This window comes from Sciurus vulgaris, assembly GCF_902686455.1.
Source record: "Sciurus vulgaris genome assembly, chromosome: 5".
NCBI lineage: Eukaryota > Metazoa > Chordata > Mammalia > Rodentia > Sciuridae > Sciurus > Sciurus vulgaris.
In genome coordinates, this window is record NC_136465.1 from 14,212,184 (window position 1) to 14,239,740 (window position 27,557).

General features: G+C 44.5%; 1 protein-coding gene across 3 annotated transcripts in view; it reads left to right on the plus strand.

Annotated features, from left to right (window-relative positions):
- The first annotated feature begins 3,829 nt into the window (after window positions 1–3,829).
- BIN3 (bridging integrator 3) overlaps window positions 3,830–27,557 on the plus strand; it is a 40,772-nt gene continuing 17,044 nt past the window's right edge. For 2 of the 3 annotated variants that reach the window (XM_079142324.1, XM_079142325.1), the window contains exons 1-2: window positions 3,867–3,940; window positions 24,466–24,514. Coding sequence is in view for 1 of the 3 variants with exons in the window: in XM_079142322.1 (XP_078998448.1) it covers window positions 3,933–3,940; window positions 24,466–24,514 (57 nt within the window). In the remaining 2 variants the exon portion in view is untranslated. Of the gene's footprint in view, window positions 3,941–24,465; window positions 24,515–27,557 lie in introns of all 3 variants that reach the window. The other variant, XM_079142322.1, reaches the window with a different exon arrangement.

The following is a 27,557-nucleotide window of genomic DNA, read 5'->3' on the forward strand; positions in this document are numbered from 1 at the left end:
TCCATCTGCTTGCTGCCTTGGGAGCACACTGTGCCTTGATAGAGCTGTAGATTGTCAGAGGAGGCAGGGACCTCAGCAACCGTGGTATATATAACCTAATGTTGAAAAGCATAAGGGTCAGAGCCAGGACACCAAGGTTGGAATTTCTTCTTCACCATGCCATGGCTGTGCTTTAGCCCCTACATCCGTAAAATGATAACAACAGTAGTACCTACCTCAGAGGGTTGTAAGAATTAAATGTGAACTACTTACAATGGTACCCGGCATGTCGTGCATGTTCATTTATCAACTCATAACCAAAATAATAACATTTTTAAAATTATATATATATGGCATGTATATATATATATGGCATATATATATATATATATATATGTACCATCATATGTCCTTTACTGGCCCAAGGCAGACATTACTAATCAATCAGAGAACTCTCCCATCAATGGTAGATTGTCTAGAATCCTCAACACAACTCTCCAAGTGGACAACAAGGAATGATCCAAGTTGACACATGGGATGACATCCATTTGCCATCCCAGATAGAACCAGGAACCTTTATATTATGATCAAGGATAATCAGACCCAGAGGAAGGAACAGACTCCCTCAGTCATTTGGATCCAGAGCCCAAACAGGTATTCCTGGCCCTGACTGCTCCTTGCCAGCCTGGCTTCTGATACGTCTTTTCACCCTGACCTTTGAGCGATTAATATGGGCTTCTAACCCCTGAAAACTCTCTCCCTGATTGTCTTCTGTCACCCTTGTTCTTCCTCCAATGTTGTTGGCCCCAGGCTGATCAGGGAACTCAATGGTTCAGAGGTATCTTGCGAGCAGGAGCAGAGCAAGCAAGGAGGAATGGGGCAGGGAATTCATGAAGAAGCCTGAGGCCTGGGTCTTGGTCTATTGCAAGAGCCTCCCCAAGGCACCAAGTCTCCAGGGTTGCAAAGGAGCTCAGCCCATCAGGTTGGTCCCATCCCATTCAGTCCCTCAGCTTCAATCTAACCTGCTAATGAAGCCCATAACATCCCAATTCAAAGTTCTGGAGTCTTTGCTCTTTGCTGATTAGAGGCTGGCATGGTGAAAGAGGCAGTGACAGCCCTAGACTTTTGTGGGAAAGGCTAGAGAGAGCAGGGTATGACAAGCTGAGACAAGGGTCTGTAGCAAGCACCTGTGCACATTTTGAGGAGAAAAAAAAAAACTCCCAGGAGAGTCAGGGAGCTAATGGCAAAGCCAGTTCTTCCACAGCTTTGCTCCTGAAGTAGACCTCTGCCATCCAAACACTCTCTTAACTTCAGGTTCAGACTCCTGGGAAAGAAGCAGTATTTATCAAGTTTTAAACGCGGAGCATCACCTCTGCCCAAGGTGCCTCTGCTCTCAGCTCCTACTTATAAACTCACTTTGCTCCTTTTCCATCCCTCTCCTGCAGGAGCAGGATCACCCTATACTGTTCTGTCCTTTGGTTATTAAAAGGAAAGACATAGCTCCTGACCCTGAAGGCTGAGCTTTCCATGAGAGTAGAAGTCGTGTGTATGTGTCCCTGTCCTCAGTTCTCTGGGGATCAGCCACACTGCATGGCAGGCTTGTGGGAACACAGGAGAACAATATGCTTGACTATCCATCCCCAGCTTAGCATCCCTCTAGCTGAGCAAATGGGCCACAGGTACAGAGGCTAAGCCCAGCTCAGAGCAGGAACTTTCCAGACAGACTCTGGGCGGTCAGCATTCTTCCTAGTAACCTCAAAGGTCTCACTGACAACTTAAAGGTTTGAGGTAGGTGGTAAACAGCACAGTCCCAGTAAGGCCTCAGGGCGAATCCTTCCCTCACAGAAGATTCATACCTCGCTTCATCTTCACACCAACTACTCAGATCTGCTTATTTCTCTGGACTTGTCCCTCTTTTTAGGACCTGTCTCACTTGCCTCCTCTCTTCACCTATTTCCCAAGAACCTCTAGAGTCAGTGTGACAGTGGACTAGGAATTTGAATGTGGGAAACTCTGGTGATGTTATCTAATCATTTGTTTACAGAGGAAGAGATCAAGGCCAGGAGAGGAGATGTGACTTGTCTGAGCTCAGTCATGTTGTCAAATACGGAATTAGAACCTTGGTCTCCTGTCTTTTCGTACAGTCATTCTTGTCCTCTAAGATGTGTCTGCTACCCCGACTCCCATCTCTGAGACAGACTTCCCCTGGTATATGGCAAGCTAATATTTTTGGAAATCTTTATCACTGTGGAATCCCTGAGGAAGGCAGAGTATGAGGGAAGGGAGGACAAAGATGGGGAGCCATCCACAGGTGTTAAAGCAGGAGACTCATAATCACACAGCACCCCTTCCATCCACTATATCCTCTTCAAAGCTGCAAGGACTGACCCTTCCTCTACCCATGCTCTCTGCCCAAGCTGCCCTTTGGGGACTTCTTTTCTCTCTAAGGCTGTTCTTGTGCTCATGTTGGCCCATCTCCTGAAGAACAACATGGTGATGAAGCTGGTCTATGTGATGTGCTTGGGGAGCTACCTTTCACTGGAAAACCTATTTGAATCAAACTCTGAACCCTCTCGAGTGGAAACAGAAAACACAAATGAAAGATTCACCCCTGTGCCCACACTCTGAGCCCCCCTACTCCTCTGGTTGAGCCTTCTACTCCACCCTAAGTAAGTCAGAACTAATCTTATTGTCAAGGTCACACTGACTTGATTGCTCCCCAGGCAGTTTCTGAAACAGTTGAGGGTCATTTGAAGAAGAAAAATTTCAGAGAGCAGATCTTGGGGGGGGGGGGGGGGCAACACAGGCATCACTGTCTGCTCTTCTCTCTCCTTAGAGAGGGAGCTATTTGGGGAATACAACTCAGCCCAGAACTCCAGGCAGCTTATGAGGGACTGAGGTCCTAATTCTGATTTTGGGAGACCTGAGGCAAGTCACTTGCTTACTGGGCCTCAATCCTCTTCTTGCCATGGCCAATTCCCTCTACCTGGACTCTCCTCACCCCTCATCTCAGATTCAGCTGACCTCATCCCACCTTCAGGGCTTGGTTTCCACAATGGCTCCTCCTGGAAACCTTCACTAACGCCCCACGTGAAGCATAGGGACCCCCTTACAGGCTGCTTCAGAGTCTTATTTTATCTCATCCTGTACTGTTATTGTAACTGCATGTTTACTTCTCTCTGCAAGAAACTCTGGAAGGGCATAGGGCAGGATCAACACTTGTTTTGCACGGTTGTATCCTTGAGGTTAGCACAGAACCTGGAACATTGCAGGAGCTCAGCTAATATATATTAAATGAAGGAATAGAAAGAGTGGGACCATTCACAGCATCGGGTCCTGTAGAGAAGACCACAGAAGGGAAGGACCAGCAGCCAGGGAGCAACCCTTACTGAGTCATCTGTTGAGTAGATTTACAGATCATTTCAGCCTGAAAAACACCTGTTTTATTTACATTGGAGCCCTGGGCCACCTTGAAGGAGGGAAAGATCTGCTTGTTGTAACACGCAATGCATGTGCGGCGTACAATATTTAAAAAATACAAGAGTACAGGGCAAATTGAGTCTCCCTCACACTGCTTCTCCAATGGCTCCTTCCCCCATCCACAATGCTCTCCAGTCTCCGGATTGGAAACCTTAAGACAGGTGATGAGCCTGTTAAGGACCCTGTGTGGGAAGCGGGAGAGAATTTTGTGAGTCACGGCTGAAAATGCCCCGAGGCGGCAGGCGGAGCCTCAAAGCCCTTAGCCTGACCGCCAGGGTCGCCAGCAAGGGAAACTCCGCAGCCAGCACGCGGCGGCCCAAGGGTTAACCCGCCGGGCCCCGCCCTCCTGCCCGCCTCTTCCGGGCAGAGGGGGCGGGACTACGTCACTTCCTGGAGACTGTCTGAATCCGGAAGTGATCCCAGAGGACTGAGTTGCGGCGGAGGACCCCGGCAGCCCGCCCAGGTTCGCGACCATGAGCTGGTGAGTGAGGCCCGGGCGGCGCGGGACGGCTGGAGCCGCAGCCCGCCGTGCGCCCGGCCTCTGCGTCACTTCGGAGTTCCGGCGCCCGCCCTTCCTGCACCGACCCCTCGCCCCAGAGCCGGCCCGATAGCACCAGCCCCGGGGTCGTTCGGGAGAGCCGCCCACTCTCCGCAGGACTCCGGGGAGATGGGCCTGAGGATGCCGTTATCCTGGGACCCCGCGTCTGATCCTGTTTCCTACTCTCTCTTCCAAGGAGCAGACCCGTTTCCTCCCAGCTCCTTGAGTGAGGGATTGCCTTGTTCTCTCCTTTATTAAGTATCTGTTGAATGGAGTCCGTGTCTTGGTCGGCCGAGGGCATCTCCCCACTGCCGCCGGTCTGCCTCAGAGTAGTGATCCAAAACTGCTCGCCTTCAGATAACTGGTCTTTGCACCACTTTACCTCGTCTTCAAAAGATAAAACGTGAATTTCCTTTGGAAGGGGCCAGAATGATAATCTACATTCACCCTCCCAGTGTAGGACTGGACTAGTTTAAATCTTTTGCAGGGTCATGACCCGCTACTCTCTCTAAAATAAACACGTTGTACCTTAAGGGAACTGAAACAATGAGAGCCAAGGAGTCTTGAGAATGGTGGAGTTGCAACACCAGTTGCTGCAGAGTTCTGTGATATTGGGGTCATGGTAGGCACTTCGTAATTCTTAATGACTGATTGATTTTGTAAAATTCAGTTCACCCAAAAGGCAATCCCTGTTACTAGGTCTGGATTATTTACGTTCACAGGAAACAACCACGGGGCTTGCTTACAGGGTGCCTTGTTAAGGCTCTTACCTTACCATCAGGCCCAAGAACTTGTGTGTCCACACCTCTGGATCTCAGGAGATCCAGCTCTAAGGCACTTGTATGAATAATTTGATCCCCAGAGATGTACAAGATGAATTAAAACCCAATTACACTAAAGTAGGGAACATGCTCAGAGTCTAACCTGTTTGTGCAAAATGAGTGCATGATAATCAGTTATGAATAAATGAAAATAGTAGGTTATCCTTCAGGATGGCCTTTGCAGGCTGACATTTGGCCATCAGCAGAGACTGAGCAATGGCCACAAGCAGCTGATGTCAATCAATGTCCAGGCTAACTCTAATGTAATATTCAAGCCATTATGACCCCTCCCCCACCTGCTTCTTAGCCCAAGATGGATGGACAAATATCAGACAGCCTGCAACACATGGAGAGAAGCCTGGAGCAATCCCCCGATAAGCCCCAGGTGGAGCTGCTCTTTTTCTCTCCATCTTTTGCTGCAAGAGGCCAGCAGGAGGCTGGAACCCTAAAAAGATAACTTCCTTTTCTTGTTATAATCTGGCTAGTGATGGGCAAAGTGGCAATTCTTCAGTTCCCTTTCTTAGAGAAATTTCTTCCTTAAAGTGCCAGATTGGGTCTCCCAACCTTGTGATATATCACTCTTTTTGCAAAGTCCACAATGTGCATAGAACATCAACATTGGAAATTTCTCACTGTTACACTTTAAAGCCCAGCCTTATAAGTTACCCTTTGTGCCCCTAGGCCTTATAAGTATAATAAAGTGTCCTCTTGTCCACTGCATCCTGAGTCTTTGGAGTTCTCTTGCCAGATTTTTTAAGTAAAAAGTAGAAAGTGCAGATTCTTTATGTTGTTTTGATTGGCATTTACAATTTAAAAAACCTAATCCATCTTTTCTTCCTAATTGGAAAAACAGTAGGGCAGAGACCATTGACGGTAAATGATTCTCTGGGTGAGCTGAGGCAAGTTGTTTCCTTTTGTCTTGCAGAAAGTTTCTTATCTGAAAAACTGGCCTCCCATTTCCTAAAGTCCAAGAGATTGGAGAGATTTGAAATTGGCAGCTGCCTAGCAGGAACTGAGATTTTTGTGAAGTAGAACTAATTTACCAGTATGTGCACATCTTGGTACCTCCTTGGACTGAGGGTCACAACCAAAAGGGTGGCTTTGTCCCTCAAAGCTGAGATTCCTTTCTCTTCCTCCTTAGAGGGTGTCTACGTCATATCTTGCGTGGACCCTGACCCTCTCTCCATGAGAAGGGACCAGCACCGGCGCCTGGGCACACAATCGCACTCAGTTCCTAGCTCAATGGCTGGCAAGGGGACCAGGGCTGGGTGCTTCTGATTCATTCCCAGAGTGGTTTTCCTGCTCCCACAATGAATCCATCCATTCATCTGAGACTGGAATTCTCAGTAGGGGAAGAGACCAGAGTGACGTAGAGACATCATGGGAGGCTGATGCCCAAGGTCAAGTTCACCAAGTACATAGGCTATGCCAGGCATAGTTAAATAAGGCCTAGGGGCACATGGCCCATCGTCCCCAAAGGGTAACCATTGTTCTGGTATAGGCTGGGCTTTCAAAATGTCACAGTGAGAAATGTCCAGTATTGATGCCCTATGCACACTGTGGACTTTACGTGAAGATTGAGGAGGCTTTGTTTTCTGCTTCCTCTCTGCAGGCAGCCCGCCCACCCCGTTTATTTAGTGGGTACCTGCTGCCTTCCTGCACTATTCATGCATTCACCTTTCAGCAAGGCAACCCAGTGATCTCTCTTACCAGGAAGAAAGCATTCGGTATTTACATCTCAGATCACTGATTCACATCTTGACCCCCAAGTCAGACACTGTCTCCTCCCTCTCTCTCCTTCCCTCTTTTCCTTCCTCTCTCTCTCTCCCTCCCTCCTCTCCTTTTGTAAGTGTGTCTTTATTATGGGATGGTGAAAGAATTAAATAGAATTAAGTATCGTGATCTTAATCTAGTTTGGCTGTCTCCAGGAATTGTAGCCTTCCCTATAACCACACACATAGATGATCTTATGACAAGAAAGAACACTGGAGGAAATCTTCCTATACCCAGGGTCCTGTAGTTTGAGAAAGAAGGAAATCAGAGGTAGTACAGAAAAGTTCAACTAGGAGGTAGAGTGCTGTGTTCAGGTTCTGGCTTGGTTGCTCTGTGTAGCCCATCAATCTTTCTCTGTCTTGTTTTCTCTGTATGTAACATGGAATGAATAATCCCAGCAGACAGTGTGCTACTCTAGTGGCAGAGTTAAAAGAATGGAGTCTGTCTGCTGATGTGATCCTTTTCTGAATATAGGCTCTAGTTTGCCCTTAAATTTGGGTATTTGTCTGGTTTGGTCTGTAGCTCCCTGGCCACACTGCAGTTCCGAGGATAAACAACTGAATCTGTACTGCAGATTGTGTTCCTAAACTGGGATGTTCTGTAGTGCATTCATTTCCTTCTCGTGATCTTTTCAACTTAACAATGGGTTTATTGGGGTGTAACCCCATCATAAGTTGAGGAGCATCTGTGAATCGTGATGCATATATATGACACTCAACAAATATTTGCTGATTTAATGCTTACTAAACATTTCCAGTATTCAGAGGTCTCTGTTAAATGTTGGGGGGCATTTTAAAGATTGCAAGAGTCAATCCCTATCTTCAACCAGTGTCTGCAAAGTGCTAGGGAGTCAAAGGAAGGACATCTGGTCACTGAATGTCAGCATAGTGTCATCCAGAAAGACTTTGAATGGGAGACAGAATTTTAACTGGACTGTGACTTAGCAAGTGTATACCGTTTCCATGGCGAATGAGAGAGGGATCTGGCTAGGAGAATGGCATGGAAAAGGTGTGTGTGGAGAGGTGCATTGAGAGTATTTAATGCAGACAGTCAGGATGCCAGTTTGGTGCAGTGAACAATGGTTGAGCAGAGGCTTCACTGGTGAGAATTGGCACTCTTTGCTTGGGTTCACATTTATAGTGCTTTTCGGTGTCATGCTGAGAAATTGAAATTGAGCCTGGCCTTTGGAAAATTGAAGGTTCTTGAGCAGGAAAGTGGCTTGACAGAAGAAATGATTTATTCAGATTATTTTGGCAGTAGCCTGCAGGACAGCTCAGAAAAGAGAAAGGAGCCAGGGAGACCAACTTGGACCGAAGCTTCCAAAAATTTGTGACCATACTTGCAGTTAGAAATATGTTTGGACATCACAACTCACATGCATGCATTTATATGGGAAATAAAAATTTCACACAGTATATGTGCGTACACCCTATTATGTTCTTTTTTGTGTTTTAAAGAATGACTGACCTCAGTTGCTTTTATGACTACCTTTGCTATGTCTGTATGATGGAATAATGTAGGTAGTCGAAATGATCTCTGTGCCCTGGGTTCAGTAACCAACACTTGGGGGTGGGGGGACTGAATGATAGCATTCTGCCTGGACCCCAATTAGAAAAGTACCTATTCAAACTAGAACCTAGCTAAAGATAGGCTTGTTAATTTGGTTGTTTTTGTGGGGTTAAAATGAGAGATCCAGAGGGGTAGTTGTAAAGAACACTTATCCATCACTTTCCAGAAGAGAAAATCCTAGAGACAAAATCTCCTACAAGGATGTTCCATCTTATTAGAGTTCAACTCTATCGCTTAAAGAGTAAGACCTGAAGCCAGTAGGGCTCAAAGTTTGAATTTGACAAAGCCACCTGGTAGATACGTGAGTAGTTACTATATATTCTCTATAACTTTTTGAATGTTTGCGGTTATTTTATACTTTTTAAATTTTGTGATCATCGCCAGGGCAGACCTCACTTGCCATAGCAATAGAACGGTTGCCCTGTGGCCAAGGCCAGAGGTGATATAGGGAGGGGCTGTGTCCATCCCTTTGCCCTGCTCCTTTTACCTCCTGCTTCCCAATGGCCACACTTTCAGCAGAGAAGAAAAGGGTAGTGTGGGAGCTCTTTATCACGTCCGGGGTAAGAGACTGAAGTGAGAGTGAGACCAGAGAGGTGCCTTAGACGCAGCACAGCTGGGCTGGTGAGCCTATCAGTGGAATGAGGCCACCCGAGCTTTCTTTCTCGCTTGCTGATTAAGCAGAACAAGGCTGTCACCTCAGACTGCCTTGTTTCCTTCTTATAAAATGGGGAAACCCTTTTCCTACCCCTCCTGTCTTACAGGTTAGAAGAGAATAGGTGATAACTTGTCTGTCAAATATTTAGTTTCCTGCCTGCTTGAATTTCTTGCCTTTCTCTTTTCTTGCCCTTCAGGTGCTGCTGCAGCAGCCTCCATACTTCTGTCCCAAATTCTTCCACTGTTCAGGAGGAAGTCACCACACGGATTTAAGCAGTTGTATAACTTGGGCCTGGCTGTGATGCATTATGGAATGGGACAGCTATTTGTCCCTAAAACAGAAAAAAACAGTTTCAGGTTTCCTAACCATTCCCTGGAGGATATTTATCTCTTTGTGACTCAGTGCAGTCACCCCTCTGGGCCTTGGAGTGATCTTCTATCACCAGAATACCCTCCCTGACCCTCACAGCAAATCCTTGCAGACCACTTACATGCGTGGGGCGATTTTAAGCACTAAACTCTTTTAACTTTCACAGGGACCCTGTAGGATTAAGTAGATTTTCATCCCACTTCATAGACAAGGAAACTAACCTGACAAGGTGAGGTAACTGGTCTGTGAAGTCTCAAGCCAGTGATCGGCAGAGCCAAGATTTGAACCCCAGCGCTGTGGCTCCAAGAGTCCATCTTCATCCAGTGAAGCACAGAAGGGGACCACTTCAAGTGAACTGATGTATCAGAAGCACCTAGCACAGAATCTGGCAATAGTAGATGCTCAATAAATGGTCACTTTAATTAGATGATCCCCTGACTCTCACATGACCCAACATTATGTGATTCATTCTGTCTGCTTTTCAGAGGGCATCCTGGGGAGCCATGGGAAAGGAGGGATCACAGCTGAGCCCAAGGATTGTTCTGGTCCAAGTAACAAGTCGGCCAAGTCACAGAGTCATGCCTTTTATTTTTAAACACACACGCACCCCTCCTCGGACTGATGGCAGGTCAGGGTCATGTTCTATGTGCTCTGGTTTTGGATCCAGTTAATTCAGGCCAGAGGCTGTGGTCATGGGCACTGAGATGAATGGTTTCAGCTCAGGTCACTGCCCCTCTGAGGGGGTCTCTCATGCTCTCGCTATGACTGAACTTTCCCTGGCCCTTGGCATTGCGGCCAGCTGGCCCTTCAGCTGGAGAGGATGGATCCAACAGGCAGCTGTTCCGCAGGAGCCAGATGACTACATAAGCCTGCCTGGCCCCAGCCCTCCTGCTTTCTCTCTCAGATTGTTAAGGTGGCAGCCTCATGGGGCCTCAGACCAGAACAGGCGGCAACCCGAGGACAGAGCCACATAAGGGGCGGGTGGGGGGGGGGCAGTCCTTGTAGCCTGCAGAAGCTGCTGCCTTTCGCCCACCTTCCTGCTCTTGCCGAGACAGTGACTCAGGCCCAGACCACTCCCTGGGGAGCCAGGATTTCAGCCACTATCAACCACCGCCCACTCTTGCTCAGCCCTCCCTTCCTTCTCACCTCCCTCACCTCCCCCCAGCACTGTGCATCTCTTGCCCAGCCAGAGACATCAGAAAGGTACAGGGCCGGTAGACTGACTCACTTCAGGACTCTTCCCACCCCCGGCCAAGCCCAGACTCACATTCACTAGAAACAAATTCTGGAAGGCGAGTGAAGACAGGGAAGCATGCGAACTTTTCCCCTTGCCCCACTCTTCTTTGTAATAGGACTGGAGGACTCTCCCAAGAAGGCAAGGATCGAGAGATCTGCTGGGGTGACCAGGGGATCCCCACCCAACTGCCATCTGGGTCTGCCTCTTGTCTCTGCCTCTGCAGTAGAGGGGGTGAGGAAACAAAAGATTGAGAAACCCAGCAAATTGAAAATGCAAAAGAGCTGTTTTTGTAAATAGACATTACACAAGAGCAAGAGAGTTTTTGGAAAGGTTTTACTGAGACAGACAGAATTAGCCAACTGGCATCATGCTGCTAATAGAGATATTTACTGTTTGAAAAAGTATATTTGTAGCTTTGGAGAACATCCTGTTGACTTTTCTTTATTGTGAAAGAAAATAGAATCTTTTCCCCCCTTTCCCTGTGTACACACTGAACTTTTTTCCTTTTCTGAGGTGGGGCATGTTGGGGACTGAGAGAACTGTTTTCTCCACCTTGTTGCTGAGACCAAAATATCCCTTCTCCTGCCCTCTGGTGCCGATGTTTATGAAATGGCAGGCAGAACCAGGGAGGACTCCTGCTCTGGGGGCGGAAAACTCAGAGCCCTCTTGATTTCTTCTGGAATGCAGAGATTCCCTGGGAAGCAAGCCCTGTCTTCTCTCTGGACCTCCTCTTACCCCGTAATGCCTTAGGGAGAACACTGAGGAAAGCTGGGAGGAGGAAAAGCAAAAGTCCTGGAGCCCCACGGTCTTCCCCGCCCCAGAGGACCATGAACCGTGGCCCGCGTGACCCAGCAGTGCCTGGAGATACTGCTGTGCCTTCGCCCCTGCTGCACCCTCATAAGCAGCAGCTGTTTCTCCTAGGATGTCCAGAGGCCAGCATGACTTGAACCACAGGGTAGGAGAGACTTGGAGCTTGGTGAAGTGTAGGAGGATTGCTCTTTCCTCCTGCCTTCTCCTCCGTGCCACCTCTCACTCCACTGCATTTCAGTGACAGACCCTGATCTTTCCATCGGTGCACCTGCCCCTGTGTTCTAGTGATTTCTCTGACAGTGAGATCACATCTGCCCTTGGCAGCCTCAGAATAAACCCAGGAGACTCCTCTCCCTTCACCTATCCTCTTGGGCTCTTTAAAACATTTTCTCTTGACAGGTTCTCCAAGTACTTGTCCAGGCTTTACTTCTGAAGCAAAAGGCCAGCTCTGTTTTCTTGGTCTCCACTGCATGTATTGTTCCTCAACCCTAACTGGCTGGTGACACTCTTTTTAAGTTTAGTTTTGATCAGATGGGGATTAGGAGGCCAAAGATATTGATGTTACTTTTGTTTGCTCTTTATATAACCTTATCTAAGAGTAGCTTTTTTTCAGGAACTTTAAATCACAGTATGGTGTTTTTCAAGTCCCTTGGAGCAATGCACTTATTTTACTAATTCATTTAATTATTCAGTGCTTACTGTGTGCATAAAACTGAACTGTAAGTTCCATGAGATCATAAAACAGGTCTGTCTTGTTCATCCTGATAACTGTAGAACCTAGCACAGTGCTTAGCACAAAGGTGGACTTTAATAAATATTTATTAAATATTCATCCACCAGAAGACTGGCAGTAGCACTATGCCTAGTACAGCACTGCCAGGGTTGCAAAGAAGCCTAATATTCGCTCCCTGCCTTCGAGGAACTATGTATCATAATCAGAAAGCACGACATAGACACCTCAAAGTTAATTAGCCTGTACCCTTTACCAAGCAGAGTCACCTCAGTAATGAAAGGATGGCTTGATATTAGAAAGTATATTTGAACAGTTCATCCCAATGATGGGTCATAGGAGAGAAGAGTGGTCACCTATGTGCATACTGAAAAGCAAAAATGCAATATTTGTGTCTTTTAGTAATCTAGGAGTGGAAAGACATTTTCTTACTGTTAGGAGGCTTTCTTGCTGAAATCAGTAACCCCCTTCACATTTAGTAGTGAAAGAGCAGGTGCAGAAGGTTCTTACTGAAGTCTGAAACTTTTTTTTTTGCAATCTCTAGCTAGTTCAGCAACACAAGACAAAGAATAGGTATAACTATTGAGAAAGAAAGGGGACATTGTATCATTCTTTTCAAATGATAAGACTCTCTCTCTGGAAAACCTAATTAGTCCTTTTCTTTCCTGCAGTTGAACTTCTTGGGCTGTATAGGTCAATGTGGAGGTATGGTACCTGGTGTCAGGGCAAATGTATGAGCAAGACAAAATGAACAGAAGAGTCCCTAAAATAAAAAATTCTGTGGAATGTACCTAAGATGGGTAGGGCTTAAAAATCCATGGAATGAACCTAAGATGTAGAGATCTAAAAATTTTACGTGTAGGTGTTACTTTGGGATCTTAATATTTAACAGAATAAATGTAGAGACTATATGAAAACACCCGTAAGACCAAGGGACATAATAAAAAGACTTGAATAAGCAGAAAAAAATATTATAGTCCTAAATGAGTAAGCCTAATATTTGTAAAGATGTAGGGTCTTTCTCTCATGTACACACACACAGCTATAAATACAGTGCATTTCCAGAACTACTAAACATACTTATAGGGTTTGAGCAGAGGACACAGATGATTTGGAAATCTATCTTGAATAACAAAACAAAACAAAAAAGTAACCCAGAAATTACCTGGAAAGGAAGTGTAATAAGAAGGGATTCAATCTAGTAGTTATTAGGAGCTTCTATAAACCTAAATAATTAAAACTATGTTATTGGCAAAAGAGTAGATTGGTTTATGATATGGAATAAATGGAAGTATTTAACACTGATGAAATGGTTTTTCAAAAGTTTTTTTTTTTTTTTTTTTTTTGGCAGTGGGGGTTGGTATACCAGGGATTGAATTCAGAAGCAGTCAACCACTGAGCCACATCCCCAGCCCTATTTTGTATATTTATTTAGAGACAGGGTCTTATTGAGTTGCTTAGCACCTTACTGTTACTGAGGCTGGCTTTGAACTTGTGATCCTCCTGCCTCAGCCTCCCAAGCCATTGGGATTACAGGCATGCACCACTGTACCCAGCTCAAAGGTATCTTTTAAATAGCGTTAAAACAACTGGTATTCATGTGCTCAAAATAAGTTGTAAATTGAGTGAAGATTTAAATATTTTTTAAAAACTAAATTAATATGGAAATGGAAGGAACACAGAATAGTCAAAACAATCTCAACAAAGAACAACAAAGTTGGAAGAGTCACACTCCCCCAAATTAAAACTTAACTATAAAGTACAGCAATTAATATAGAGAGGTGTTGAGAGTCCAGAAACAAACCTTTATACTTATGCTCAGTTGATTTTTAACAAGGATTCTAGGACAAGCAAATGGATAAAGAATAGCCTTCAACAGACCGTGCTAACTAGATAGCCATTTGCTAAGGAATGAGTTCGTCTCCGCACTGTATTCAAGAATTAACTCAAAATGGATCAAAAGACCTAAGTATTAAAGCCCAGCTATAAATCCCTTAGGAAAAAACACAGAGGTAAATCTTTATGAACTTGAATTTGGCAAAATCCCTAGATATGATACAAAAAACATGAACAATGAAAGAAAAAAATACGTAAATTGAACTTCATCAAAATTCACACCTTTTATGCTTCAATGGGTACCATTAATAAAAATGAAAAACCAACACACAAATGAGAGGAAGCACTTGCCAGCCATATATTTGATGAAGGATTTGTACCCAGAATGTACAAAAAACTCTTATAACTCAATGATAAGAAAACTCAGTGTTTCTCCAAAGACAAAGAAGTGACCAAGAAACATGTGAAAAATGTGCTCAACCTCAACTGTCATGAGAGAACTACAAATCAAAATCACAATGAAAAAATAAAATGATTAAAGAGTTTTCATGAATACATCAAATTAAAAGGAAAAAAAAATCACGATGACATGTTACCACATACCCACCTAGATGGGGGGAAAACACTTGAAGAAAGCTGGATGGATCCTAAACTGGCATTTGGGAACACCAGCCATCCTACCTTACATCACAGAATCTCAACAGTTCAGTGGTTGGTGGCACTGAGTACCCATAGAGCCGGATGAAGCAGAGCCCTGGATCAGGAGCCCTGGTTTAGTAACAAGCGTAGGCGCCCAGCACCTCCCCAGCTGCAGCTCACAGGGAGCCTGTCTCTGTCCTGCCCCAGCAGAAGAGTGAAACCGCCTCCCTCCCCAGAGAGTTCTGTACTGGGGGACACAAAGGTGGACTTACTTTGTGAAACCGATGACGCTTAAGCTTTGGGAACCCTGACGTGTATGGACCTTGTCTGAGACCCTCAGAGGGAACCCTAGCCATGTGTTTACATGCTCCTGTGTTTCTGTAAACTGAAAACAGTTTATACTGAAGTTAGTTTAAAAAAAAAATTAAAAAAAAACCCTCCGTCTTCATGTCCTGTTTTTTTAAACATTTTTTTAGATGTTGATAGACCTTTATTTTATTCGTTGATTTATATGTGGTGCTGAGAATCGAACCCAGTGCCTCACACATGCCAGGCAAGTGCTCTACCTCTCAGCCACAGCCCCCTATTTTTTTCTTCACACTGCCCCTCATGACAGTTTCTTTGGAGTTGCTTGGCTTTCTTGAAGTGGAACACAGGGCATGAGTTGGGAGTACACTGTTTTAACTGCAATATATAAAGACATTTTTGGATTTGTGGTGAGGGCACTAGGGATGTAACCCAGGGGTGCTTTGCCACTGAGCTACATCCCCAGTCATATTTATTTTTCATTTTGAGAAAGGGTCTTGCTAAGATGCTGAGGCCAGCTCTGACCTTGCAGTCCTCCTGCCTCAGGCTCCCAAGTCACTGGAATTATAGGCATATGCCACTATGCCTGGCAGAAATTTTTAATAAAACAAGTGAGAAATTACTGACTTTGAGTTGAAATTATACAAAGGGTACTTTTTTAGTATCTTTAAATTTATTTAAAAACTAAAAAAAACTGGATTTTAAAGTAAATACAGCCAGGTGTGTGACACATACCTGTAATCCCAGTGACTCAGGAGACTGAGGCAGGAGGGTCCCAAGTTTGAGGCCAGCCTCAGCAATTTAGCAAAACCGTATCTCAAAATAAAATTAAAAAGGGCTAGGGATGTAGCTCAGTGGTAGGGTGGCCCTGGGTTCAATCCCTAGTACAAAAATAAGTGAAAGAAGACTTTTAAAATGGAATACACGTTGTAAGGGTGAAGTACAAGTGATAAAGGTGAGCAGTTAAATCTGTAGAAATCAGTCTAAAATCAAGCAAAGTGTAACATAGCATTTTCAAATGGTACCAAAAGCTACTTAATCTATTAAGAGAATAAGATCAATTTTAAATAAGAGTGATGATTGTTTGATAATGCAGTTAATGAAGAGGAGGAGCAAATCATATGAACACACTGATAAAACACTGAAATTTCTGGTAGATTTAACGTGAAAGACATAACAAAGATAATAGAACTCATGATATGCCCTCCTACAAGGACATCAGTGACAAACTGGTTGCTGTCATTAATTCAGAGCATTGAAGATTAGTCACTGTACAAGAAATCTTGAAATATGCCCTGAAATCTTCCAGTTTATTTGTGAAAGAAACATGAGATTTTCCTAAATTTTACAACAATCCCAAAATTTATATTTATACATTACCAGTAAGCTAGAAAAAAGCTTTTCTAAACTGTCAGTAGTGGAAAACAAATTTCAATCAACCATACTAGAAGAAAGACTGAATTATCTTTCTTTTCACTCAAGAAAATTATGCTACCAGCTCTGTCACATGCAGAGGCAATAAAAGACTGCAGCAAAAAATGTAGGGGTAAAAATATAGAGGTGTGTCAGGCAGATGATTAATAAAAATAATAGGTTATTCTTGACTTTGTGATGTTTGTGTCATTCGTTCACTTTTAAAGATTGTTTATTAAGCCTTTTTCTCCATTTATATTTTCATTTTCATGTCCATTTTTCTATTCATAATTTTGTATTCTTTTTATTTTTTTTATTTTTTTTTTTTTGGAGTACTAGGGATAGAACCCAGGGTCCCGTGCGTGCTAAGCAAGCACTCTACCACTGAGCTACACTCCAGCTCTTTTATTTTTCTTTAAAAGGACATGCAAAATTTTATAAGCTTCAGACCCACAAAACAGGGACCTACCTCTGAGAGAACACCAAGCAGAGCTGACCATAGGACTACCACGGCGCAGGCAGGAGGATGAGATGACTGGCATGGATTGCCAAGACACAGCCCCTCCCCTCCCCCAACACACGCCCCAAATCTTCCAGAACACTTTGCTGGGCTTTTATTCCCAAGACAAGAAATTAGGTAGAATCTTCTCTAGGGAATTTTACCTGCCATGAGAAAAGACTAGGGAGAGACTGGTATCAGGGAGTTGCCCCCAAAGTGTTCAGCCACACCACTCACACAACGCATGCTCTACCCATGCCCTCAGAGCTGCTGGTTAGAGTCTTTTCATTGCCAACTCATATGTGTAAGCAGGCAACCAAGTGCCGCACACCCTCAGAAAGCTATTAAAAAAATATTAAAATATTTTTTAAAAATTAATATTAAAAAAAGACTAAATAAAAAAGAAACTTGGAGAGAAACTGAGACTATAAAGAGAGAAGAAACTTCTTTTTAAGCTGTTATTAAGATCCTTAGATAAGACATCTGTGAAATAAAAACAGGATACCATAAAAGAAGAAAGGAACATTCTGAAAATTAAATAGAGCTCTTAGAAATTAAAGGTCTGATAGTAAAATAAATACATACTATACATTAAAAAACATGAAAACTTCAGCCGTGGCATTCCAAGGCATTATGGTGGGGGTTATTAGGTCGTGGTTACGTATAAGAATGACCAGATGCTTTTTTACTAGCAAATGGATTTCTTTTGCAAAATGCCCTGAATCGAAGTCAGCTCATTGGGATTAAAGTCATGAATTTCTGTTAATCTGATAGAAATGAAAAAAAAAAAACAACTCATTTTTTGCATTTAGAAAATGAAAGTATTAGAAGATGAAATGTTGAGAAACAGAAAGGACCAGCCAAGTAGGATCACCATCAAAATTATAACAATATCAAAAGTATGAAACAGAGAAAATACAGAAGACATTAATGACAAAGTTTTTATTGGTTTTGGGAGCTTGGGTTTTTTGTTTTGTTTTTTTGTTTTGGTGTTGTGTTATTACTGTTTTGTTTTGGTACTCGGGATTAAACCCAAGGTTACCTTAACTCTGAGCTACATGACAGTCCTTTTTAATTTTATTTTTAAAATTTTTTAATTTAATTAATTAATTTATTTTTTAACAGACTGCATTTTGATTCATTGTACGCACTTAGATGCTGAGACTGCCCTTGAATTCATGATCCTCCTGCCTCAGCCTCCAAAGTTGCTGGGATTACAGGTGTGCACCATCACGCCCAGCAACAAGTTTTTTTTTTTTTATCCTAGAACTAAAGATTATAAATTGCCAAATTATAACTGTCTTATGCATACTTAGTACAATGGGTAAAAACAGATCCAGCAGATACATCATTATAAAATAATACAACTTCCAGACGAACACAATTCTGTAAGCTCATATAAAGAAAATAGAAACAGGCCACATACAAAAGACAGAAATCAGAGTGGCTTCAGACTTCACAACAGCACCAGAAGACAATGAAGCAATGCCTTTGGAATTTTGAAAGAAATTATGTCCAGCCTATAATTCTATACCCAAACTAGCATGAGTGTAGAAAAAAGAGTGTTTTTTAATTTGCAAAGTCTGAAAAATGTATCTTCCACTTCCTTTTTGCCCACCAAAATAAGGAATAAACCAAAATAGGGAGGATGGGAGACAGGCTAATGAGAAAAAGGTCAAAGACATTCCAGTAAGGATCATGAAGGGAGCCAGGCATGAGAGCTGCCCAGCAGGGACCGAGGGCAGCCAGTCCTGATGGGCAGGGCAGAGGCTCCAGTGGAGAAGATGACCATAGGAGCAACTGATCAGAACGAGTGTATCGAGGGTAGGGTTAGACAACAGATTGAAGAGAACTATGATAAGTCCATAGATAAACGGATGGAAGAAAAGTAAAAATTTACGGTGTTGTTATGTATTGCTGCATGACAAATGATCCCACGACTTTGTGGCTCAAAATAACAACAGTTTCTGTTGATTGGGAATTAGAAGTGGCTTAGCTGGGGGCTTGGCTGGGAAACCCTAAGGAGGTTTGTACATGGGCTGGCACTGCAAACTTCTGGTTTGACTGCCCTGAGCAGTCCGCTGGCTCTCACATGTGGTGTGGAAAACATCTCAATATCCTCATAAGTGTTAACTTGATGTTGCTGTAACCAAGTGAGGGTTTGACTATGGAAAGAGAGTCGGGGTAGCACCCAAAAATGTTTTTGTTCAGTCAAACCCTGTCTTCCACAGTAAGAACCTAGTGCTTAAAAGCACAGTGATGAAACCAGGAACAGTGGCGCATGCCTGTAATCCCAGCAGCCCAGGAGGCTGAGGCAGGTGGATCGAAAGTTCAAAGCCAGCCTCAGCAACTCTGCAAGGCCCTAAGCAACTTAGTGAGACCCTGTCTCTAAATAGAATAGAAAAAGGGACAGGGATGTGGCTCAGTGGTTAAACACCTCTGGGTTCAATCCCTGGTACCAAAAGAAGCATAGTGATCAACAGGGAGCAACAGGAGCATTTTTCTGTAGAGATGCAAAGATGAATGCCCAAAGCAAACAAAACAGCCGAGTTGAAATGGCTGTCTCAGGCAAATGAGGTTAAGGGGGCCTAGGGACTAGTGTTTTTAACGAACCTTGTTACCCTATTAAACTATGCATATATATAACTTTGGTAAAAGAAGAATTTAGATTAGTAAAAGGAAGACATAAAAGCAGTAAGTGCAGTCACCCTTACAGATCTTCAAATTGTTTCCAGGACCCCCAGTACTAAAATCTGTGAGTGCTCAAGTCCCTTACATAAAATGGCATAGTACACACATGTAACCTACTGCGTCTTCCCCTACGTTTGAAATCAGTTCCTGATTACTTATAATGCCTAATATAATATAAATGCTATGTAAGTAGCTCTAATACTGTATTGTTTAGAGAATAATGATAAGGACGAAAACTGTACATGATCACAGATGTAATTTTTTAAATATATTTTTGCTCCACAATTGGTTGACCCTGCAGATGTGGAACCCACAGAGAGGAGGGTCAGTGAACAGGTGTCAGCATGACACCAAGTGCAATAGTATAAAAGACCATGATTTGACTTCATACTCCTGATCAAAAGCTTCTACACAGTAAATGCAAACATGCACAAAAATGAAAGGCAAACATGAAGCCAGGAAAAAATCCAGAAGTACAAGCAAAAGGGTGGTAAAACTTAAACTGATTCAGCTCTTTAAGAAACGTTAACGATTTCCATCTGTCTCTAGAGCAGTTTGGCAAAGTAATCAAAGCCTGACTGTGTATCTGTCCTTTCACCAGCAGTTCTGAGAATTTATCCTATATGACAAATCCTTGGTGTGCACAAAGATTTAACTACCGGATTTAGCTATTAGAGTTTTTGTTTAGAAAAGTTGGAATGACTAACAGTAAGTAATATAGGATACAGAAATAAAACTAGTAGTACACTGTATTATATACCTGTACCACTAGTTTTTATTTTGGTAGATCTTAAAAATCAGGATGATAACTGGACATGGTGGTACATGCCGATAGACCCAGCTACAGGGAGGACTTCCTGAGACCAGCCTGGGCCACATAAAGAAGACCCATTAAAAACGAGAGAGAGACTCAGGATGATTAAAACTATATTAGCAGATCAAAACATTCTTTTTTTTTTTTTTACTTGTAAAAAGTTATATAAATATTCACGTATACATATGTATACAAATACATGTACACGTCGAGATTCAAGATACTACTGCTTACTTTTTCCTTTGTGGGTATGAGTATGTCTGTGTTTTGTCCTTTGGGTCTTTCCACATCTTCCAAGTTTTTAACACCCATCAGGTGCTGTTTTTGTAATCACGAAAAAAAAGAAAATAGAAGGGGGTTTTGGTTTATTTAAAAATATACATGAAAAGTCTACTTACCTAGTTGTTTTTCTCTCTGCAAATTGCTAAAATATAATTAAACCACTAAAACATTAACCTTGGTCATCTTTTAGTTATGAGATTATTATATCTTGCTTTCCCCCCAACACACCCTCTTTTTCTATATTCTTCAAGTTTTCTCTGATGGAGCATGTTTCATTCTTTGAGGGGATAAAAGTGTAAAGGACATTTAAGCAAAACTAGACTTGAGAACAGCATGAAATGAGTCAGGAGGAGGAAAGGCATTCTTCTTGGGTGGTGTGGCCATGTCCCTATTTCCCTGGACAGTTAAATTGTCCTGATGATATACACTCAAAAATGTCCCTCTCTGGGCCCGGTGTGGTGGGGCACGTCCTCTCTCACAGCAACTCTGGAGGCTGAGGTAGGAAGATCACAAGTTAGGCCTGCCTCAGCAACTTAGCAAGACCCTGTCTCAAATTTTAAAAAGGGCTGGGGGGCATAACTCAATGGTAGAGCACCCCTAAGTAGTTCAGTCCTCAGAACTGGAAGAAATGAAAAATAAGTCCCAGTTTGGAACAGAAAGTTATAAAGAGTCTAGACTTGAAGGATTAACAAATGGCCATGTGCCTGAGTCAGAGTAGTTGAATTGGGTGAATGGGAAAGAAGCCTGAAAGGAAGGTTGAGACCATAATACAGAGGCATGTTGAAAGCTAATGCAAGTTCCTCCACCGACTCAGGGCTGGAGCAGGAAATGTGCAAGATGAGCCTGGAGCAGCTCCTAGTCAAAGTGAGGAAGCGCTAAGCAACACACACTGATGCGCATGTCAGAAGACACCAGAGCCAGCTGAAAGAGCTGCCAGTGGCCAAACCCTGAACAGTTTGAGCATCAAAATAAAGTGATATTTATTTATAACCCAGAGAATAAAATACACATCCATGAGTCCATAATGATATAAATGATTGAGCAAATAAATAGGGCTTAGCTCCATAGCTGCTTTCCCCCATAGGGAGGAAGAGGGGGCTGGGGAGTAACTTCACAGTGCAGAGGCCTGGCAAACATATCAGCAGGGACAGGTCACGCGGATGATGTGTGCCCTTGAGCTGTGAGGAGAATGATCCCTAAGCTCTGTGAGCCCCCTCCCTGTTCTGAGAACCCCAGTCTATTCAGGATTGTGTCAGATGGATCCAGTCTTGGGGCATCCCATAAATGTCTGACCAGCATACCTTACAATCATCATTGGCATCAAAAACAAGGAAAGTCGGAAACTGTCATAACCAAAAGGAGCCTAAGGGAACTTAAAATGTAATGTGGCAACCTGACTGAGTTCTGGCACTGAAAAAGGACATGAGGAAGAAACAAAGGAAATCTGAATAAAGTATAGACTGAAATATATTCCTGACTAATGTACCATATTAATATGTTAATAAAAGCAGAAACCGAGGGGGGACATGGAAATTAGATACTTTCTTTCTTCACAATTTTTCTGTATCTAAAATTTCTAGAAGCTTATTTTTCTTTTAAAAAATAAAGGTGTTCTGCCAGATAGATGACTTTTGAGCTATTGAGCTGAGAAATAATCAGAATAGCCCGATAAAATGGTATGTGATTGTCAGAGCTGCAGCGAAAATACAAGGAACAGCCGGCAAAATCTGTGTGGTACATGTAACCTCTTTGTGCAAAGCCCCAGTTCCAAATAGCGCTCTTCTCTTTCATTTCCAGTCTCTTAAAGAACCATGAGTCCCTTCTGATCCCATAGTACTTTAAGACTGGGCATTTTGATCAAATACATCTAAGAAATCCAGTGAAAAGAGTATAGAACTGTGAGTAGCAGAGAGAAAATGGCCAGAAGTCAGGGTTCCTGGTGGTTTTCTTCCTGGTTTTCTTGTAAACCAGCACAATGACCCTAGGTTAGTCATTGAACTTCTCTGGATCTGCTTCCTTGTCTACAAAATGAGAGGGTTGAACAGAAAAAAAAAAAAAAAAAAAATCTATGGTGACTTGCAGTTCTAAAAATACTGTGATTCTAAATTAAGATTTAGAGAGAAGCTGTGGCACTACAAATAATGGAAACTAAGTTCTAACTTTCTTGATTCCTAATCTGCAGGTAGTGTAGACTCCAGAGATTCTTAAGGATTCCCATCCCACTGCCCACATTCTAGAACAAGATTCTGTCTAGATACGTGGAACAGACCCTCTGTTGCAACTCCTTTGTTTCGTAGTTGAAGAAATGGCTCCAGAGAGACTGTGATTTGTTGAAATCACAAAGCCAGTGAGGCAGAGACCAGGTTTTCTGCCTCCTGGTTAGAGCTCTGTACACTGCAGCAGGCCTCCCACAGAAAAGGAGCGATCCTTTTACAAGGCCACCAGGACCTCATTTGCACTGTCTCCAAAATGGCCCTTGAGGGCAGCTGTTCACCATCCATCAACTCCAGTCCCAGAATTGTGGGGAAAGAAATCAGGGGCCTTCAGAGAGGACTCATCTTACCTTGAACCTTTTCTCTTTGGGTCTGAGAAAGGAAAACAGCAATTTCATTTTTTCTTCTCTAGCTTCCATAGCTTACCTTTCCCTTCTGGTAATTGCATAGCTGGAGATGATTAGTTTACAGAAGCCATGTGAACCAGTCATCCCCCAAAGGGTTAACACTTCCAAATTATGGGGCTGGGTTAACAATAAACAGGATGTCCTCCAGAAATTAAATTTAAACCTCTGTGACTCAGGCTGCCCATCCCCTCAGCCCGCTTGTTGTCTGGGGTTATTATCGGTAGTTAATTATACCGTTGGGTTTAGCAACAGTGTTGGTCAGTTTGGGCTAAATGGAAGCAGGCTCTGGGAGAAGGGGGCGTGAGGGAAAGGTAGGATGGGGCCCGTGGAGTGGAAAGTTCGGAGGCAGAGCTTCTACCTGTGCCCAGATCTTCGAGGAGAGCTGTGGGAGAAACCAGCTTCAGCCCCTTCCAGCTGCTCCCAGGGGCTCCCTCACCTCCTACCTGTCGACAGGTGAGGCAGTGGCGCTACCACTTCTGTCACCACTGGCTTGTCTTGTGTTGAGTTTCCAGCCTGGCCCCAGTTCTCTTCACAGGCTCAATAGAATCAGAATTTTCAGTGTCTGGAAGAAATGCCTAAAATTTCTAGTTTACTTCACTCACTTTACAGAGGAGGAAAGTAAGTCTCAGTGTAGCAGTTAGCTGCCAAATGACAGCCTGCTCAGGGAGGTGGAGGCCAGGCTCTCAAGCCCTAGCCTCATGATCTTCCTTCCACTAGGCCAGACTTCTTCCAGGTTAAAGTGGGACTCGGAGGGGCAGAGCTTCTTAGCAAGTTCCGGGAAGACTCAGGTTGGATCCCAGGTTCTCCAAGCTAGCTGAATTTAGATTCTTGTCAGTTTTTCCAGGTAATTAACCCAGCCCAACCCGTCATCAATGGCCATGTAATTTGTCATTTTTTCTCCACTTCCCAAGAAGCCTGCAGACCCACAGTGTATCCCCCTATAGAGAAGCAGTGAGGCACCTAGTACAGGTGATAAGTGATTTTTGTGGGCTTTTTTAAAAGACATGTCTCCAAGAATGTTAGCTATTACAGTGAGCCTCTAATGTCTCATTTTGTAGCTCCTGAAGACACAAGGTTTGTAGTGATTGTTACCTGGGGCCATGTCCCTTTCCTGCCCTCATTTTGCAGTATATTTAAGTGACAGACCATTCACAGGACATGCTCTGGGGCAGGAAGGAGGTGGTGCCCAAAAGCCTGCTTGGGATGCTGGATGGGAGGATCTGTTTCCTAGAACAGGATCCTGGGTACTGATGGTTCTGTGCCCTCCAGGGCTTGGGGTGCAAGTACCATGTAGTGACTTCAGCCACTCCTCACCTTCGTGGGGAGGAGGGCCCATGCTGCATCTATTCTTTCAGCCATATCCGTCCCCATTGCTCAGTGTATCCCTGTCTCTGTCTCTTCCAGGATTCCTTTCAAGATCGGGCAGCCCAAGAAACAGATTGTTCCCAAAACAGTGAGTAACCTAGTCTTTCACTCTGAGACTCAGTTCTATCTCACATGGCCTCTGCATAGAACCAGAGCTTGACTCAGCACATCTTGAGCTGGGAATATAGCCACCTAGGCCTTACTGTCAGTCATGTTGATCTAGAACCTCTTATAGACTAGGGCCTCCTATTCCAGGACATTGGGAATCTTTACAAAGGTAGGAGAAGGCTCTGCATCTGAGTAGTCTTTCCTAAGAGGACCCTGGAACACAGACCCCCCCATACCCAAGATATGGCCCAGGCCTTTATTTCCAACTACCTTCACTACGTACAAGGCCAAGTAACTTCGTGTGACCCACATCCCTTTTTTTGCCCTGCCAAACATGTTCTCTCCCATGATCCAGAGTCACCAGCAGAAGGGGATGACTGACTCCTACCCACTGTGAGCCCACAGGATTTAGCCCTGTTTTATTTCCAGAATAGGAGAGGAGAACCTTAGTTCACAGAACCTTGGTTCTAGCTGGAAACCCACACAGTTCATGTAGTTCATCTTCCTGATTTTTCCTGGTAAGAAAAACAAAGCTCAGACAGTCGTAGTGACTTTCTAAGGTATGAAAAGGCCCTACTGGCAGAACTGAAGTTAGGACTCAGGTCTGAGCCTTCATTCAGTGCTGCTTCTCACAATGAAAGTCTTTGAGGTTTGGGAATTCTAGTTCAGAATAACCTCTTCAACCCCTCTTCCACAAATTTGAACATGGTCCTTGGTTTTAACCTGAGCGATCATAACTGTAGAGCCCCCTCTCTCAATAATTTCAGAAAGCTTTACACCGTCCACACAGTAGACCATCTCTTTCATCCCATCCCTTGACACTCCTCCTTGTCTTATTGACTTCTTCTTCCTCAGCTCAGCTGTCAGGACTACAGGAAAGCTACTGCTAATTTAGTATGGCAGGAAGTTCAGCACACATCTGACCAATGGCACCATCTTTGGGAAATTCAAAGTGAGGTCACTTGGAAGGAGCTGGACCTGAGCTAAAAGAGTCCTCTCCTGCCTCATGCAGAAGCAGGTCACTGATAGGCTCCACTGCCTCTCGTGCAGAGGCTGACCATCTGTGGAAGCCTCCAGCTGAAACCCAGAGAATCTGGGCGTGCAAATGCCGGACTCCAGCCAGCTACAGGAAGTGGGAAGGTGTGGCTTTGAGCCTCTAGAGTTTAATCCATGGCAGATCCTAAAGGGAAGTGGTTTTGAGAAGGGTCTTTTATTCCCATCGCTCACTACCAAAAACAAAGAGACAAACAAAAAACCCGCCCAACACCCTAATCTTCATCGCAGTGGCCTTTGTTCTCCACTAAAAAGGCAACGGCTAAAATGTACTTTCAACTTGTTCGCCAGAGTCTGTAGACAGAACAATCTTGAGTCCTTTGCTCTGAGAGGTAGCAAGGACTGCCAGGGAAAAGCAGATGCACACGTGGCTTCCCTCTTCCCTGTGGCCAACTCACTTGAGATGAGATTGGCCTCCGGTTCACGGCTTCAGCTCCCCCACATAGACAAGGGAGTGGGAAGAAGCCAGGTTTGATTTGCAGCCTCAGTTTCCAGCCCGGTTCTGTCACGTGGTGTCTGTGCTCTTGAGCATATTCCTTGGCCTCTCTAGACCTAAGCATTCTCACGTGTGAGATGAGGGTGACAGTAGGACCCATGTCATGCTAGCATATCAGTGTGACACAAGGCAGTGCGTGCAAGATGCAAGGCATTTAGCCCAGTCTGGGCTGTAACCAGCCTTCAGTGAAATACACGATGTTACCGGAAGCCCGCGGATTTGACGGCTTCCATAAGCCATCAAGGACTCAGCCTGTCCAAGCAGCCGCAGGGCCGTGGGCTGGGCCTTTGATCTACAAGAAGTCAAAACCGAGTTCGGGCCTGGGGTGGAGTTGTTTGCTTGCTTGCTTAGCCCGTTCTCCTCAACTCCCCCCGGGCACTGAAGTATATGTAGCAAGATCCTGCCTCTCAGAGTCGCGTTTCCCTACCTCCTGCAGCCCCCAGAGCAGGCCTGGTCTGTGCAGTTGTCTCAGCGTCTCTGGCAGCGGCCCCCAGACGGCAGTGACGCACCCTGGTATTCCTGCCCAGGCACTCTCAGGGAGGGGAGCAGATGTGGCCGCCCGGGTTATTGGAAGTCATGGCACCCCTGTCATGGGAAGAAATGCTCATGTTATCTTCAGGGAGTTTCAGGAGGTTTTTGGCTCAAGGCACTCAATTGTCAGCCACAAAGAAAGCTTTGTGTCTTTGCTCTGCTGCTCTCCTTTGCCCAGGTTATTAATGCACATTCCACCATTGTCGAGGCTTTGGCTGGAATGGCATGTTCTCTGCAGGGGCTGACCATTGGCACTGAGGCAGAGGAACAAAAGCTCCCCTACCCCCCCATCCTAACCTTCTGCTTAGTTCCCTCTGGCCCCCCAGGCCCCATAAACTGATGGGCATCCTGACGTGGAGAAAAGCCACATCTCCCCACCTCACCCAGGAGCGGGACAGCTCTTTGAAGCTTTGCTGTCTATGGTCCTGTGCAACAAGGAGTTCCCCAGTCTTATGCACCAAGGAAAGTGCACACCGAGATTCCCAGCTAGGAAGGTGCCCTGCGAAGTTAGGGCAAGATTGAGTAGCCACATTGAGCCTCTCCAGTTGAGGAAGATTTCCCATGCTGAGCAGAGGGACCTTCGCCTCCCTCATCCTCCTTCATCTTGGAGCGTACTGAAGAGGAGGTGGCTGTCCACCCAAAGCATCCCTTGAAAAGAGGCTCTTGGAGTGATTCCTCTGCCTCAGCTCTGATGTGACGCACCTTAGCTTGGCCCTGGAGCACTGGCCCTGCCTTGTGGCCTCCTTTTTCACTTCTCTGTGAATTCAGGTTTTGGGGAAAGAGCCTGTTCATTCATTTGACATATTCCGAGTTCCTGCTGTACACCAGGGCTTGGCCTAGACCAGCAGAGAGCAGCAAGCAGCGCAACCCCTCCCTTGCACCCTGAGCCCCAGAGAATGCAGGGAGCAGCCGAGGGCAGTCGTCTGGGGCTTGATTCTCCCTG